The sequence below is a fragment of the Peromyscus eremicus genome, chromosome 12, assembly GCF_949786415.1.
Source record: "Peromyscus eremicus chromosome 12, PerEre_H2_v1, whole genome shotgun sequence".
In the NCBI taxonomy this organism is placed as follows: domain Eukaryota; kingdom Metazoa; phylum Chordata; class Mammalia; order Rodentia; family Cricetidae; genus Peromyscus; species Peromyscus eremicus.
Genome location: NC_081428.1, coordinates 57442958 through 57461144, shown reverse-complemented (window position 1 = coordinate 57461144; position 18187 = coordinate 57442958). Strand labels below are relative to the sequence as shown.

The 18187-nt window shown below is 42.9% G+C and overlaps 1 protein-coding gene across 1 annotated transcript in view; it reads left to right on the top strand.

The window, feature by feature from the left end:
* Positions 1-18187, top strand: part of Polq (DNA polymerase theta) — an 82313-nt gene that overhangs the window by 55285 nt on the left and 8841 nt on the right. The window contains exons 19-25 of the mRNA XM_059277138.1: positions 3101-3341; positions 6040-6233; positions 7449-7586; positions 8756-8930; positions 11911-12037; positions 12574-12695; positions 15927-16111. Of these exons, the coding sequence (XP_059133121.1) occupies positions 3101-3341; positions 6040-6233; positions 7449-7586; positions 8756-8930; positions 11911-12037; positions 12574-12695; positions 15927-16111 (1182 nt within the window). The remainder of the gene's footprint in view (positions 1-3100; positions 3342-6039; positions 6234-7448; positions 7587-8755; positions 8931-11910; positions 12038-12573; positions 12696-15926; positions 16112-18187) is intronic.

Below are 18187 nucleotides of genomic sequence, written 5' to 3'. Positions count from 1 at the left end.
GTTTTTGCATCCATTTTGTTAGTTTATGTCTTTTTATTCAGGAATTGAGACCTTTGATATTGAGAGAGATCAATGACAATTGATTGTCAATTCCTGTTATTTTGTTATTATTGGTGGTGGTGTGTGTGTGTGCTTCTTTTGATTTTGCTGGTGTGAGATTGTTTATTTATCTGTATTTTAATGGGTATGGTTAATCTCCTTAGGTTGGATTTTTACTTCTAGCACCTTCTGTAGGCCTGGCTTTGTAGATAGATATTGTTTAAATCTTAAATGGAATATCTTATTTTCTCTATCTATGGTGACTGAAAATTTTGCTGAGTATAGTAATCTGGGCTGACATCTATAGTCCTTTAGAGTCTGCAGCACACCTGTCCAAGCCCTTATGGCGTCTAGAGTCTTCATTGAGAAGTCAGTTGTAATTCTAATAGGTCTGCCCTTATATGTTACTTGGTCTTTTCCCTGTAGCTTTTAATATTCTTTCTTTGTTCTGTATGTTTAGTGTTTTGATTATGTGGCAAGGGGACTTTCTTTTCTGGTCCAATCTATTTGGTGTTCTGTAAGCTTCTTATACTTTTATAGGCATGTCCTCCTTTAGGTTAGGAAAATTTTCTTGTATGATTTTGTTGAAAATATTTTCTGGGCCTCTGATCAGTGATTCTTCTCCTTCCTCTATTTCTGTAATTCTTAGTTTTGGTCTTTTCATAGTTTCCCAGATTTCCTGGATATTTTGTGTCAGGAATATTTTAGATTTAACATTTTCTTTGACTGGTGAATCTATTTCTTCTATGGTATCTTCAACTCCTAATATTCTTTCATCCATCTCTTGTATTCTGTTGGTGAAACTTGCCTCCGTAGTTCCTGTTCACACACCTAAATTTTCATTTCCAGAATTCCTAGAGTTTGTGTTTTCTTTATTGCTTTTATTTCCATCTTCAGGTCTTGAACTGTTTGTTTCCTTCAATTATTTGTTTGTTTGTCTTCCTTTAAGTTATTTATTCATTTCCTCCAATTGTTTGTTTGTGCCTTTCTGGATTTCTTTAAGGGATTTATTCATTTCCTCTTTAGGGACCTCTAGCATCTTCATATAGTTGGTTTTAAGGTCTTTTTTCTTGTACTTCAGCTGTGTTGCAATATTCAGGGCCTGCTGTGGTAGCATAACTGGGCTCTGGTGGAGACATAATAGCTTGGCTGTTATTGCGTTCTTATGCTGACGTCTAGGTATCTGGCTTTGTGGTGATTATAGGTCCAGGTGCTGATTTTGGGTTTGTCTTTGTTGGGTGGGTGTTTTGTTCTTTGGTTTTCTTTCCTCTCTGGATTTTCAGATAGTGTGTTGGCTGAGTGTTGCTTGTTTTAGTGACCTGCTTGACTGGTATGCTCATGGGGAGTACTTGCTGGTGTTGGAGGCCTGGGAAAGGGGAGGCTAGGGGCGGGGATGGTCTGTGGGATCCACAGTAGGCTTGGACAGGAGCCTTTCTTTTTTATAGAGTGGTGGGAATTGATCAGTGTTTTGTAAGCACTCTGCCAATGAGTTATCTCCACCAAATGTCTTAGTTTCTCTAGGGTTTTGTTTTGTTTTGTTTTGTGTTTTGTGTGGAGAGAATGACAAAGATTCTAAACTGACCTTTACTAGATTAAAAGTTATCATTTAATTTTGATGTTCTGGAATCCAAACAAGAATATGGGTGACATGAGTCTCTCATTACAGCTACAGTGGCCTTCTAGATTTATATAGCACATTCTTATTAAACCTTAACACTACTTGGAATTTCCATTAATGGTTTTATTACCCATAGTATTGTGATATAAAAAGATAAACTATTCATAAAATGTCATTTTAAAATAAGAAATAGTAATTTTTATGTCAGATTCTCTCATTCAGTACTCCCCTATAAAACTTTCTGTTTTTTCTTTCTTTCTTTTTTTTTTCTCTTTCTTTTTTATTTTTATTTTCATTTTGTTTTTTGAGACAGGATTTCACTTTGTAGCCGAGGCTAACTCACCATCTAGTCCAGGCTAGCCCCAGATTCATAGCTTTCTACCAGCCTCAGCCTCCCGGGTGCAAGGACTGCTGCTGTCAGCCACCATTTCTTGCTCAAAATTCTATTCATAACATACAGAAGAAATGACTGAGGCATCATAATTTTTAAAAGGATTCAGGAAGTTAGATTTGCTTATTACAAATCCAGTTTGTGATCTGTTAGACCTAGTATTAGAAACTATAGGGTTTTTAGTCTCATGTGGAAGCTAAAAATAACAATCAAATGACCAGTTGTTCTGATGAAAGACCTCCGCTTTGAAGCAAAGGCTCTCTGATACTCTGGATGCTAACTTTTTATGTGTATGTGGTGCATGTGCCTAGGAAGGTCAAAGGTCAACCTCAGGTGTCATTCCTCAGGAGCGTCCCTCTTGTTTGGTGAGATAGTGCCTCTCTCCAGGGCCGATGGCTTACCATTTAGGTAGACTGGATGGCCATCAGGCCTCACGTATCTGCCTGTCTATTCCTCCCCAACTCTGAGATGGCAAGTTCTACCACCGTTCTCAGCCGTTTCCGTGCATCTGGAGATTGGACCCTGGTCCTCATGCCTGCTCAGCAAGCACTTCACCAGCTCAGCTCATTCTCAACCCCTGGAAACGTTCTTTAGTGGTAAACATGTGTGCATGTCTTCTGATGTACAAAGAGCTGAGTAGGCCAGGCAGTGGCGGTGCACACCTTTAATCCCAGCAGAGGGAGGTGCATCTCTGTGAGTTTGAAAACAGCCTGGTCTACAGAGCAAGTTCCAGGACAGCCAAGGCTACACAGAGAAACCCTGTCTTGAAAAGCAAACAAACAAACAAAAAGAGCTAAGTAAACCTAAAACCACAGAGGCACATCTTTATTGTGTAGCTTAGTTTGAATCAGTCAGAGTAGAGAAAGCTTCATCTTCTTTCCTAGACACAGGCTGTGTTTAACTGAGAGGTCCTTGGCTCTCAAGCCTGCTTCAGAACCAGGCCGGCCACAGCACTGCAGGGTTGGAAGGACCACTAAATGAATGTTAAGAGGAAATGCATTAAATGGCTTTGAAAAAAATCAAGCAAATTGTCTGATTACTGTCTCATTCAGGTGGCATGCTGGCTTCTCGACCCAGATTCTAAGGAGCCGACTCTTCATAGCATAGTGACCAGTTTTCTTCCCCAGGAGCTTCCGCTCCTTGAAGGAATAGAGACAGGCCAAGGAATTCAGAGCCTGGGGCTAAATGTGAACACTGAGCACTCTGGACGGTACAGAGCATCTGTGGAGTCTATTCTCATCTTCAACTCCATGAACCAACTCAACTCTTCGTTGCAGAAGGAAAACCTTCATGGTAAAAGCAGAGTTCATACATTTGATGTTATAGGCTGGGATAATATGTACATATCGTTAGCTACTCTTTGATCACAGGTGGATAAATTACACATTTTATGCAAACCCTCTGGGTTACCTACTGAGGAAGTCAACAAACCTGGGTTTTTTCTTTGTTTGGTTTTCCCCTAAAGACTTGCAGACTGCACAGTGTCTGTCACAAGTCCTCAGTCTGACGTTGCTCACTATTGCTGCCATGGTCATATCAAATGCTGTGGTGTCTTCTAATAATTTACTTGCAAGGTATGCATCTGGTGCTCATTCTACCATAATTTCTGACCTCTGGCCTTATAAAGAGTAGAATTAGTGGTATCATATTCAGTTTTGACAGTTATATATTTGAATTTTACCAAATGATTTTATTCATATAACAGATCTTTCATGTAATTTAAAAGAGGAACCATCTTCTGTTTAGAGCTATTAATAGTTTCTTTAGCAAAGGAAAGTCTTATGATTCTCCTTTTCTCTCAAGACACCATGGATTTCTTGAGAAGTCTGCTGGCCTAGGACAGACTTCTTGACTTGAGAGTGTCCCAAATGATATATAATGAAGATGATGAAGGGGTCAAGGTTGTCTTCAGTATGAGGAAATTATACTGTGAGATTTTTGACTGATCCATAGATAACCAGAAACAGCAGAGCAGTGTGCTGAAGATGTATAGCTTGAGTTGGTGCTGCCTCACTTACTGGCTAGGACCTACACCAAACTAGTGGAAGTCTTCTGTCTGGTTCTTAGGAAGTCCAATGTAAAAATCAATGAGGCATCGTATGTGCTCATTCTCACACTGTTGCTATGGTTATTTTACCTCTCCCACAGAGCCTCTTTTTCTTCCCGGTACCACAGGGCAGGACTGTAGAGAGTGAGTCCACATTGACTTGACTTGTATGTTCCTAGAGGATGTTCTTCTGGGGTGATAGTCGGTAGCAGCTCCTGTGTAGAAAGGAGCTTTCCTGTCTTAATCTCAGCCTCTTTAGGCCAGTGTAGACTGATCAAGGAGAGGGAAGATTGGCCCCCATGCTCTAGCGGTGCTCCTGCATTTGTGCTCAATAAGGCTGGGTCACAGCTCCTGTCCAGTCTCTGCCATCTGCCTCAGGGCAGGTGTCCTAGAGAGTCTGTCATTCCCACTGACTTCTGAAGATCATGCTAGAGTCTTGATCTGTAATTTTTAGGAATGTATTAACTGTCTGAATTATAAGCTAGGCACTTATATGAATATGAAGGCCCTTGCTCTAATCCCAAATACGTGGAAGTCTGAAGTAGGAAGGTCTGGATTTTGAGGCCAGGCTGAGCTACATAGTGAATTTGAGTCTATCCTGAGCTATATAATGAGATTTTTGTCTCAGAAAATTCAAGGATTGGGTGGGTGCAAGCCAGAAGCGAGTGAGCGTGGTGGAAAGATGGGAGAGGAAGAAGTGGATCAGTTTGTGCTCTGTGAAGAAAGGCAGAACTGGAGATGAGGAACAGCCTGATCCTCATGTGAGAAGCCTGCGCCGCCCCCTGAGGCCATGGTGATGTCCAGGCCTGGCTACCACTGAGGGCCATATCGGGGTCCACGGTCCTACTGCAGCCCTGGTCTGTGTGACCACCAAAGGCCATGCAGCTGTCTGTGGTCAGTACTGCGGCCTGGAGCCATGTTGATGTCCGAAGGCAGTGATGGTAAAGTGGGTGTGGGAGAGCTGGCCCTGCCCCTCTCCTGGCCAGCGGGAAAGCTGGCCCTGGTGGGTGGCATGGGTGCAGGAGAGCTGATGAGCTGAGCAACTCACATACCACCTAGATCTAGGGCTTTGAGTTGGCCCACCCCAACATCTTTCCCACCTATATGCTGCTAGAGTGCATGAAGGGACGGGTCCTGGGAATCCATAGCCGCAGGATGTCCATGACTCAGGGCAACAGCAGAGTATCTGAGAGTCTCTGTGAGGTCCAGTATTGACGGTGTTGCAGAAGCCTGAGGCCTTGAACTAGACTAATGACGCATTGCAATGACCATTTGCAAGTACAGCTGTTTGGACAGAGGGTGATTTATGTGACACATGGCAGCTTCTAGTGCCAGTAAAATGCGGGAAAGAAGGGGGAACAGAGTGGTACATGCACATAAGGCTGCGTTGATGGAGGAGGCAGTCATTGCCTAGAGGGGTCAGAGAGACGGCTTTTCATTTGTTGGTTTGTTTGTTTGGTTTTTTCTAATTTTTATTTTTTATTTTCTTTGGGGGGATTACAAGGGTGGAGGCTGGATATGGAAGGACATGGAAATGCGTGGGATTGGGGTGCATGATGTGAAATAAATATTGTTAAGTGACCATGTCTTAAGGTGCTTGGGATCAAATAGTCTTGTTCTCTTGTGCATCAGCTATATCCTTTCTGAATGATTTGAACAGCGAATGTTTTCTAAGTCTTAGGAGAAATGTCTCTTTTAGTTCAGCTTGCTCACAAGATTGCCAGCTTTTCTACTCTTGCAGACAGGGATAGCATCTTGTGCTTAAATGACCTATCCTTTGCCACCTTTCATTGGTTTGGGGACCTGTTCAGGAGACTGGGTTTGAACGACAGCTTGGGTAACTGCTGTGGATTGTCTGAACCAGTTCTGGGTGGTTTCAGCAATTCGAATGGACCGATTGCTGAGGTGATGATTTACCATTGCATTTCCCATTTTCCCTTTCAGATGTTTTCTGTGCAGTGGAGATGCCCTCCCAGTACTGCCTGGCCTTGCTAGAACTGAATGGAATTGGCTTTAGTACTGTGGAATGTGAAAGTCAGAAGCACATCATGCAAGCCAAGCTGGACGCCATTGAGACTCAGGCCTATCAGCTGGCTGGCCACAGCTTTTCCTTTACGAGTGCAGATGACATCGCACAGGTAGTGTCTTGGAACTAGAGACATGGAGAGGAACTTCTAGTTAAAAGGATGTGTGTCACAGCTTGTCTTTCTGTACACTTCTAAATACCAACACTTAAATGCACTGGGGACAGTGTTGTAGCGCCAGGTGACAAGCTGTATCTGTACTCTGAGCTAAGGCTGTAAAGGAGGCTTGGATGTTGGTCCAGATGTGCCTGAATCCGGGGTGGCGGGCACTCTCTGGGTAGCCATCACTCTGTAGTTGGTGGTGGAGTTCATGACAGTGTCGCTGTGGTTTCATGATGCCAGTTCCTTCATAAGCCCTCACCTGCTTCTTTCCTCCAACATCTTTCTTCAGAAAGGGAAATTGGATATTTTTCTGAGATGTAAATAAAAAGGTTTTGTGACCTTTCTATTTTAGCCATAATTTCAGATTTTTGTAACCTTACTGAAATATTGACAAAGTTACTCCTGTTTTATTTTTACAGGTTGGTAGTCTCTCTGTTTTCTCTTCTCAACATCATCTTTCCCTGTAAAGGGAGTTGGAGTTGGCTTTGGGGGAGGAGGGGTCTCCCTATACTGGAGAGTAGCAATTGTTGTGTGTTTTCTGTGTGTAGTCAGTAATGTAAGGTTTAGTCAAGATCCCAGGCTGCTGTTGGAGCCTGCCTCTGGATTAAAGTCCCACCTCCTCCATTCATTAGCCAGCAGCTGCATGACCTTGGATTGGAGTAGTTAGTGCATCAACTCCTTATGTCTCGTTTCACCATCAGTGAAATGAGAGTTGTGATTAAATGCCTCAGAAGGTTGTGTCAATAAATGTAAAATGTATACTAAGTGACCATCACGTAGATGGTAAATGATCAATAAATATTATAAACCTTAATAAAAATGCCCCATTAATCTAGAGAGTTTTGTAGTTTAAAGAACATGAGAAACTTTGTTTTTCTGAGGCCTGTGTTTTATCTGTATTGGGTTCAGTAGTGCTTTCAGGGCTTTCTTTATGGAGAGTAGAGTGCATGTGTGTGTGTGTGTGTATGTATGTGTGTGTGGGGTGTGTGTGTGTGTGTGTGCGCGCGCGCGCCTGTGTGTGTGTGTGTGGCGAGTATGTCTGTGTGTGTGTGGTGTGTGTCTGTGTGTATCTGTGTTTGTGTGTGGTGTGTGTGTGTGTGTCTGTGTTTGTGTGTGGTATGTGTTTCTGAGTATGTTTCGTGACTGAGGAAATGTTAATTTTTACAGGTTTTGTTTTTGGAACTGAAGCTACCACCGAATGGAGAGATGAAAATGCAAGGCAGCAAGAAAACTTTGGGTTCTACCAGAAGAGGGAAAGAGAGTGGCCACCACCTAAGGCTGGGAAGACAGTTCAGCACTAGCAAGGTGCTTGGGGGACCCTCAGGGCGGAGTCGGAACTACTTTTAGCTGTTTGGTGCCATGAAAAAGTGCTGGTGACCTCAAGAGCCACCATAAGGCACCACATGACCTTATCCAGGTTGGAGTGAGCAGACTGGTTGGTGGTTCAGAATCCTGGAATGCCCTGTGGAGACATTGCAGCCTGGGCACCAGGACTGTAATCTGAGTTAGCAGCTCTGTCCTAAGAAACTATGGATGTCTGTGAGCTCACACCTGCAGACATTGCTTGTTATTATCCAGTGTGCTCGGGGTTTTAGTAGAATTTGATTTCATGAACATGAAAGTGTTACAGCAGAAAAATATTTTTTTTTCAGTTTCAAGAAAAATAAATAAATTTTCCATGGATTTGTTTTAAGACTCTTAATCTGTCATTTTCAAGGGAATTTTGCTAGTGATTGTCTGTGAACAGTGCATTAATTGAAGAGAGGGAAAGAAGTACTTGGCTTACTGACTTTCTGTTGGAAAAATGGGCTAGAGAAATGTAGCCACATAGGCTGTGGAGAGCTGTCCAGTTGCCCTTCTGTGGAATTTTGACCCTGACATCATTAAGAGCAATTCATCTGTCCTGGAAAGTGTCCACAACTCTGTTTCCTAGCACAACTCTTGTGAGGCTGGCTGGTCCTTTTGATGCCTTAGCTTCTATTCTGTAAGGGCCATAGCATAGAAACACTTGCTTTAAATAAACGCTTCTCGATTTTCTTGATATGGAACTTCTGTATCAGGGCAAGAAGGAAGACTACTAGGATGCCTCTGTCACTGACGGTGGATGTCTCTAGTCACTGACGGTGAATGCCTCTAGTCACTGACAGATGGAAGAGAAAAAGTAGAAAGAAAAGATGATGTAACTCTTAGGGTATGGAGAAGTGGATACTACGTGAAAGTGATATTCCATTGATTTTGTCTTTTAAAGATAGCTATAAATTGGTAGTGTTCAGCATTTCCATATTGCTGTCTTACAGATTTATCATTATAGTGACTTCTAAAACTTCTAAAAACACCTCGACAATGATTCAGAGTTATGGATATAGGGTTTATCAGACTAAATTTTGAGATGTTTTCATTTATGCAAGAGAGATTCTGATTTACCATTGAATTTGGTAAGATTCCAACCTTAACCTTGTTATATTTCTTTCCAGGAAGTTTTAAATAAATTAAAGGCCTTGCATCCTTTGCCAGGCCTGATACTGGAATGGAGAAGAATCAGTAATGCTATTACCAAAGTGGTCTTCCCTCTGCAGCGGGAAAAGCGCCTGAACCCTTTTCTCAGAATGGAAAGGATCTACCCTGTATCACAGTCACACACAGCTACAGGTGAGAGAGAGGGACAGACTTTCCCATGTAATATCTGTGATGGCCCAGGGGCTCATGTCCATCCCCGGTGAGGGTCACTGCAGCCTGCACACACAGCTAGACACCGCCTGGATACTGGGAAGAGCAGCTGGAGAGCATCAGAGTTGGTGCGAGATTCGGTATTTGAGTCTGTATTTGACTTGGGGTTCTTAGTTAACTCCAACCCAACCCTTTGTTTTCTAGCCGAGTCTCTGTAGGCCCAGGGGCATCGGTATGTTAACTGTCTCATTTTGCACAAATAGAAAGCTGTAGAGTGTTCTGAGTGTGATACAGTAGAGAAAAGCTGCTTATGTTCTGGGTGATTACTTGCCGGACACACTGTTGAGGGGAAGAAAGGGCAGTGGGAACACATCATGGATGCAGCGTTTAGATTGGTGGTGAGATTGTGCCATCTGAGAGCAGAAATGGAGCTCTGAACTCAATGCTATGGATTGAGACAAGATCAGCACCGAATCAGTCAGTCAAGTCGCTAAGAGCTCTCTTGAGTAAAGGGACATCCCGCACCCCTGCCTGTGTTGTTTAGTACAGAGACTGCTGGAAGCTGCTGTCTTGTGGGTGGCGGCAGTTCTTTTTCTGAATAACCTTCTCTTTTCCTCTGTCCCTAATAAGCTCGTGTCTTCTTCCTAGTCATTTCTTGCCTTGTTGATATTTAAGTTTCTCTTTGGAATATCTGTAACTATTAGAAACTAAATAAGATATGTGGTGTGTAGTAGTCCCTTCTCCTTGGCTCTGATAAAGTACCAGGACCGAAAGCAACTTAGGGATGAAGGGCTTAGTTTCCCTGGAGGTTCCGGGGACTGGAGTCCATCATAGCGGGGGGTGTGGTGGGGGGGTGGGGGGTGGGGGCAGCGGGAGCAGAAAAGAGAGGTTGTGTTTCATCTGCACACAGGAGACAGAGAGAGCAACAGGAAGTGGGGGGAGGCTGGAAACCCTCAAAGCCTGCTCTGGTGATTACTTTTTCCAGCAAGGCTGCACCTCCTAAAAGTTCCATAACCTCCCAAACAGTGCCACCAACTAGGGACAAAGTCCTCATATTTGAGACTATGGGGACAGTTACCATTCATATGACCACATGGTGCCAAAACAAAATCAACTCCAGAGTTCCAGAGTGTTACATGTTTATTTGCTGCTTCTCACTTCTGTTTGTGTTGTTATCACTTTAGAAATGCGGTATTTAATGAGTCTTTATAATTGCTGTAATACTCAGTAATACAGAAAGAGAAGTTTAGCTGAGCATGACAAAGCTGTTTGATGATTAGAATTTATTCTCATTAATGTATATTCATGCTCTGAGATTTATTTTTTACCTTTTTTGTTAGACAGTATTAACACACTGATGCAACTAATAGACCAGGGCAGGGTGCTGAGTGCTGAGGAGTGTGTGGAAGAAGACGGTGTGCTGAGGAGTGTGTGGAAGAGGACGGTGTGCTGAGGAGTGTGTGGAAGAGGACGGTGTGCTGAGGAGTGTGTGGAAGGAGGACGGTGTGCTGAGGAGTGTGTGGGAAGAGGACGGTGTGCTGAGGAGTGTGTGGAAGAGGACGGTGTGCTGAGGAGTGTGTGGAAGGAGGACGGTGTGCTGAGGAGTGTGTGGAAGAAGACGGTGTGCTGAGGAGTGTGTGGAAGAGGACGGTGTGCTGAGGAGTGTGTGGGAAGAGGACGGTGTGCTGAGGAGTGTGTGGAAGAGGACGGTGTGCTGAGGAGTGTGTGGAAGAGGACGGTGTGCTGAGGAGTGTGTGGAAGAGGACGGTGTGCTGAGGAGTGTGTGGAAGAGGACGGTGTGCTGAGGAGTGTGTGGAAGAGGACGGTGTGCTGAGGAGGGAAGGCTCTGCCTTCCTTCCGCTGTCTGTTCCTTGGTAACTTGGAATGAGCCATTTAATGAAATTTGTTAAAGCTGCTATGAATTAAATACGCTTTTTGCTGTAAGCTAAATAATAAAGATCTCAAGTGAGGAGTATATTTAGGAAAATAATGTCCAAGCCATTTAAAATGTTTGATTCATTAGAAGGTGAAGTTATATGTAGTGATTCCTAGAGAGCCGGTTGCCATGAAGAACGTATCATAAAGCAAGAATTGCATGAACAATTCCCCAAAGTGGTGTTTTGAAAAAAAAAGTTTATATGCTTCAAATAGATGCAAAAAATGTAAAATAACATGGAATAAAGGCTTTATAAGAAATATTCTCTATAGAAACTCCTTTAAAATCGTTTCTACCCATTACAAAACTGGTCCTGTATCTGGTTCTAGCTTCCAGCCCTGTCAGAGTGGTTGTTGACTCTTGACTAACGGTGTTGAGGTAAGGTGAAATGGCGCTCTGTGGCTTCCCCTCACTGGAGCAGATCTCCTTCTTGGTCCCAGCTGTCCTTGTTAGTGTCCAGCTGCTCTGTCCCAGGTGTTCTGTATTGTGCCCCCCCCCCCCATCCCAGTTGCCAGGCAGCCGTGTCCCCTGAGGTTCGTGTCTGCTCCCTTTGTCATGCTGCCTTGGCCTTCCTTCTGTGGTCCCAGGGTGCCTCCTGTCACTGCAGCGTTTCTAGAGAACTAGCTCAGTGAAGAACATGATATTGTAGCTGAGTGCATTCAGAATGACCTTGTGTTCATTTTACCGCTGTTAATCAGATGAATATGTTAAAATTCTAAATATAAGCCACTTTAGCATTATCAAGCACATTTAAAAAAATCTTTTTATTTTATTTAGTGTGTGTGTGTGTGTGTGTGTATTATGCATGCATGTGTTTCATGTCACATTTGTGGGAGTCAGTTGTCTCCTACTGTGTGGGTTCTGGAGTTTACCTCAGGTTGTTAGGCTAGGAAGCAAGTGCTCTTGCCCACCGAACCATCCTGCCAGCCCCCAGCTGAATTTAAGAAAGATCATTCTGAGGTACAAAAACTGTCGATTGGTTGATTGTCAGGTTTATTTTTCTAATTTTTTTCTTCTTGATTTTAGGACGGATAACCTTCACAGAACCTAATATCCAGAATGTGCCAAGAGATTTTGAGATTAAAATGCCAACACTAGTAAGGGAAAGCCCACCTTCTCAAGCACCAGGCAAAAGCCTGCTTCCAACGGCCAGGTAGACTTTTTTTCTGTACTGATACTGTCCTTTCATGAGTGAGCGCAATGGCTCAAAAAGACCCTGTTGTGTAAAACAATGCAGCGCATTTAAGTTTATAGTCTAGACATACATACCATTTGGTTCTAGACATTATCCTTTTCAAATTCTGTGATGAGGGTGGTCAATGGTAAAATGTGGTAGACCTGCTGCAAGCTTCTCTTTAAGACAAATATGGAAGTTAGAGGCTACATATATACTTGATAAGAGGGAGCAGCTGGATAGTTTACCTTAGGTCTGGTTAGAGATTTGTGGAGTTAAATGGGGTTAGGGGTGGATTATCTGAGAAGCAGTTTATGAGGAAGGTAATTACAGAAGTGCCTTCATGTTTTACTGAACGTTTGCTAAGAGAGGTCTAATATCTTCAACTTTTAAGTCGGTTTCAGGTTAGGTCATTTTAGGTTTCTTAGATGGAAATACTATTTTTATTGGAAATCAGACCTTCTGTGTACCTGAGATTTGTCATGTTCTAGCTGATGATTTTATTTGTACTGCAGAGGACAGACTAAGAAGTTGTATGGCCTGCACCCTGGGGCTGGGAGACTGATGGAAGAGAAGGCCTCAGATAGAGGGCTGCCATTTTCAGTGAGCATGCGCCATGCCTTTGTGCCTTTCCCAGGTGAGGTGAGCGCCTTGTGTTTTAAAAGGCACTGGGAAGTCCTGAATTAGGAGTAGGATTCAGAAGTGTGCATTATGCCCTCCACCTTTCCTGCGCTGGATGCTGCCCCACCCCAGTACCACTGTGGCATATCTCAGTAGCTGCTGTGTGCTGATACTGTTTGGAAACTTCTGCAGAATGTTGTTGAATCTGTCTGCCTCTTTGCCTTTGCTTCTCTATGGGGTTCCGTGGTTAGAGAATTCTCTTTCCCTGCTTTCCTCCATGGACCTGGAAGAGCAGAGTTTCGGGTCCCTGTTTAGGACTTGTTTGTCCCTGTATTTCTCGCTGCTATTCATGTCTGCTTGCTTCCTGTTGTGTGAGTGGCTGCCAGGACAGCTGCGGCCCTAAGTCATACCTGTTTGTCATCCAAAACACCTGGAGGTTGTAACCTAACTCTTAATTGCCCCATGATTGCTGTGCCCATTTTCTCTTTATCTTTTGCCGTTGGGTAGTCCTGGTAAGTGAGATTAAGTTCTATCAGAACTTCCCTTCCATGATGAGCTCACAGCCTGGTGATCTCACTTTCCAGACAACAATCAGCATGAGAAGTTCAGTCTAACTCAGGGAAGCAGTGAGAGTTCCACAGGCCCGACTGTCTCCTTTAGGCGCAGAGGAAAGAGCATGCTGGATTTCAAAGGTGTGCTGCACAATAGGAATGTAGTGTGGAGCATGCTCAGAATTTGAAGTTTCCTAGTAGCCACATTGTAAATTTCCCAAGTTACAGTATCTGAAAGTTCTCACTACATCCTGCAGAGGACAGAAGGTCTTTGTTAAAAGTAAGTGTGTGGTGTGGCAGGAGAGTGTGGTGAGCACATAGGTCTGGGAGGCTCCTATGCAGAGGCTCCCCAGGTTTCTCTGGTCACATAGAGACACCTGTCTCCAGAGGAATCCAAACAGAAGTCTCTGAGTGCTTGATATTTGTTTAGAGTTCATAAAATATACACTTAAAGCAGACCCACATGCTGAAATTGTTTCAAACATTTTTTATTTAACTTTTGGCAACTGAATTTGTTGTACCCTCTCGTGAAACCCCCCCAGAGACCACCAAGGAGCCAGTTTCTGATGCAAGCACACAAGGGTCTTTTTATTGTCAGGTTTGAACCTGGACCGCCACCCTATACTCCAATGCAGTGGATGGAGGGAAATGTGGTGGTGGGCTCTGGTGGGAGAGTTTTTAAAGGAAAAAACCACAAGACAGGAGTTACATGCCTTGGCATTTTGGGATTGGGTAAAGGGATATGGGGCAAGGTGATTTTTTTGAAACTATTGGTTAAACTTTGGGTGCAAAACCACAACCTGCTGACAGGATGTCTGTTTATCTGCAAGGGCCATAAACCACCAACAGGATGTCTGCAGGAGCATCTGGATCTTGTTAAATTTTACTGCCCTGTTTCTTAATTGGCTGCTTCTAGGGTATCTGTTCAGGTTTCATTGTCATGGCACATTCCTGAGGTTCTTCCTGGAACTGAGCTCAGCCCCTGGTCACCAGATGGCCTAAGATGGTAGCCTTTCCCTAAGATGGAGTCTGTAAAGTCAAGTCTAGGCCTTCATATTGCCTTCACAAATTCAGTACTAAAAACACCTTTTAAAAAATTACTTGCATCTCCATGGACACAGCAGATTCATTTTTTTTTAGAAGGATAGACATGTTTGTAACCTACATTAGCTACAAAGGGCTTCCTGTGCTCATTCTATGCATGTCCTTCCTAAGTTCTTACCAGTCTGGCTGCCTGACAGGCCCAGCTCTAGTATCAGTCTCCTGAGATCAGAGGGAACACCCCATCCTGCAGGGTTTTCTGGAAGTGCTAGCATTCAGAAGCTTCACAGTTGCTCACCTCTTTACCTCCCTTCTCAGTGACAGTTCTTCAATACCTGCTCTTTAACTTCTAAAACAGTTATTTCACAAAAGAACTAGTATGTATTTGCTAGTATTCCTTCTGCAAATAAGCATACCTTTGGCTATGTAATCTTTTGACTTTTATCTAAGAATTATCATTCTGTATATACTTCTATGTTTGGACTTTTCAGCTAACATTTTTATATTAAAGACTGTGCTTATTGGTAAAGAAATGGGAGTAGGTGGATGTGGTAGCCACACCTTTAGTCCCAACAGAGGCAGACAGATCTGTGAGTTCTAGGCCAACCATAGTTACATAGTGAGTCCTTGTCTCAAAACAAAACAAGAGATGGAGCTATGACCAGTTTAACCTGTGTGTGCTCAGTTTGTACCATAACCTATGAGTTTGTTTGCTGAGTCACAGACACAAACAGCTTAATTTTGACAGTCTCTGATTCTGCCTTGTGGGCAGAAGGCTGCCCTTTTGCTTCCCAGGAAGAGCATCCTAGTGTCTCTTGCACACTTGCCTGAATGTGTTGTGCAAACTTCTGGATGCTACCATTTTAAGTGAGGAAAATTTATTTCTTGCTATAGGTTTAATTTCCATTCCTCTTATTATGAGTGAAATTCAGCATTCTTATTATATTTGAGATTCTTCTGTCTTTATTATTTTAGTGAACTTACTTATAAAGTCTGTTATTTATTTATAGCTTTTTATAATATATAGTCAGTTATTGATTTATAGCTACTTGTCCTTTGTGCTAGCAGTTAAAGTATGTTTTTGCACTTTGATCATATTTTGTTTTTGTCTTGCACATCTTATCAAGTTAATTGTAATCCATAAGAAACTAGTCTTACTCCCTTAGTAACCTGGTTTTTTTTCATTGAATATCTTTGTTATTGTTGAACCAAAGCACACTTAACATACACTTACTGAATACCAATTTGTCCATTAATTAATTATTCAACAGCCATTTCTTAAGGGTATAGTCTATGAAATGTTTTCTGTAAACCTATTGTATATAGAGTTTTCCTGTAGAACAGAGGGAAATGTAAGTCTCTTATCCCTAAGGAGCAGCAGAAGCATGAGAGAACTGTTGTAGACTGTGTGCTGGGTACTGTGGGAACACTGCGGAAGGTACCCCACTGTCAAGAGACAGATATCAGGGGTGGCTTGATAGACACTGCATACAAATGAAAACTTAAAAACATGATAATGCACAGAAATGAACTGTATCTTATTTGAAGTAAGGCTTTAACTTTTGAACACATGACCTTATCAAACTGTGTTTATGTCATCTTGCTGAGGGGTCTATGGAGCAGTGCTAGCTGTTTAAAGTAGGTGTGCTTTTCAGGTGGTTTAATTTTGGCTGCTGATTACTCTCAGCTTGAACTGAGGATCCTGGCCCACCTGTCACGTGACTGTCGCCTCATTCAAGTCTTGAACACTGGAGCTGATGTTTTCAGGAGCATTGCGGCTGAGTGGAAGATGATCGAGCCTGACTCTGTTGGGGAGGAGCTGAGGCAACAAGCGAAGCAGGTGAACTTAGTGGACATGCTTTATCAGAATGAAAAGAATTCAGTGACCACAACATCTTAAGTTATCCATGAATTTAGTGGACATGCTTCATCAGAATGAGAAGAATTCAGTGATCATAACATCTTAAGTTATCCATGAATTTCAGTTGAGGAATGACTTCTGTCTGGATCTTTCAAGTCACATTCATTGGAGGCTAGTCTATCTGTGGTATTTATTCATTGTAGGTTTTGCCTCCTGATGGAGTAGAACAAACCAGATCCACCTAGGCCTGTGGGCCACATAGTGTCAAGAAAGCCCTGTGTGTTCAAGTCTAGAGTGTGGCTAGTCATGGTGTCTGGTACAGTGGGTGTTTACCTGCAAGTGAGAGGGATGGTGGAGGCAGTCATTGTACACGAGGAAGAATATGTGTTTAAATCTCTACTCAGTAAATATCTTGACAGAAAGGTCCATATTCTCATTTTTCTATTTTCTTATAGCGTCTAGCCGAAGTGCATTATAGCAAAGGTAGTTTAATGTTTTTGAAAATAGAATTGGATTGTAATGAGTAAGAGAGCCTGAGCTGTTCAGCAGCTGTCCTTGCACTTTGCAGGGTCACTGTCAGGCACAGAGGAGTCAGAGGCCACATTCACATTTCCTGGCTAGATTAACACCAACCTGTCCTAACCATACACCCTGTGGGGAATCAGATGCCAATTTCCAGTGACCTGCTGTAGTAGGTTCACTTTCTTCCTGGATGTAGCTGGCATGCTGATGTGAACTGCTTCCTCTCACCAGTGCAGTTTAGCACCAACCCCTGTTCCCTACTGTTTAAAAATCTCGCTCCGCTCTTCCTCTCCTGAATCTGCAGTTAGCAAGGATCAAAGCCTTACTTACTAAAATGGGTGAAATGTTGCTGTAGTTAAGCCCCATAGTCAGCTCTTCAGATGGGCATTATTTATATCTAAGTATGGAGCAGGGAACAGACACAAAGTTTGAGATTTGTTTACACTTAGTGTTAAGTGGTTGAGTCTGGAGAAGTATGGAATGTCAGAATGTTGGATTTCCGAATCCACAATCATCCAGGATGATGACTGTGTTCATCAGTGCTTGCCTCATTCAACAGTGAACATGCTAGAACAATGATCCAATCCCTAAGTCTTGCTGAGATCTCAGACTGCACTAAGTAATACAAACTGAAGCAGACAAGCAGAGTACGTTAGGAATCACACAAAACAGTGTTGAAGGCCAGAAGGAAGAACAAATGGAGGTTTAGAGTAAAAAAGCTCCTGGCCAGGTGTGGTTGCACATACTTCCACAGCCTAGGGCAGAGGCAGGCATGGTGGTGGTGGTGATGTTGTCAGTGTGGGTGTCCTTTGAGTTCAAGGTCAGTCTGGTCTGCAGAGTAAGTCAGGCCAGCCAGAACTACATAGTGAGATTCTATCCCCAAACAAAGCCAAAAAAACCCTCACAAAATATTTAAGAAAGGAGGATGGGGTTCCTTTAGTGTGTCACATTAAAAGCTTTTAGAATTCTGGTAAGCATTTAATGCAAGTTATCTTTTAATATTTTATTTGCCATTCATATGGAGCTTGCTTTGTGTCAATTTTCTAAACACCCCCAAGTCATGGTCCAAACACTGTTTTTACTTCTAGATGAAAACGTTTGGCTACAAAGAGGTCAGGTGGCTATGGCGTGATCATGCATGACTTCAGGCAGGACTTACTGTTAACCTAGGTAGTTCATTTCCCTCCACCACATCCAAAAGTTACTTAGGTTTATAGTTACCCCAGATGGATTTTGCATTTGTGGAATGTGAGACTTTAGGCAGCTGTGAGTTGTAGATACCTCTTTCCAGTGAAGTCTTTCCTATTCTAAAACTGTTTGTTCTTACCCATGGACAAGGAGAGGAGCATTTGCCAAACTTTCTTCAAAGACTTCTAGGCACTTCCTTTGCAGACACCCCTGAGATCCTCTGAGGAATGAGCCTGCTCTAATGGCTGGTGGATAAAGAACAAACAGAAAGCAGACTTCCTATTTTGACTGCTCCCTTCCCCTGTTCAAATTCACTAGTGTCTTCACCCACACATACAAAGTAAT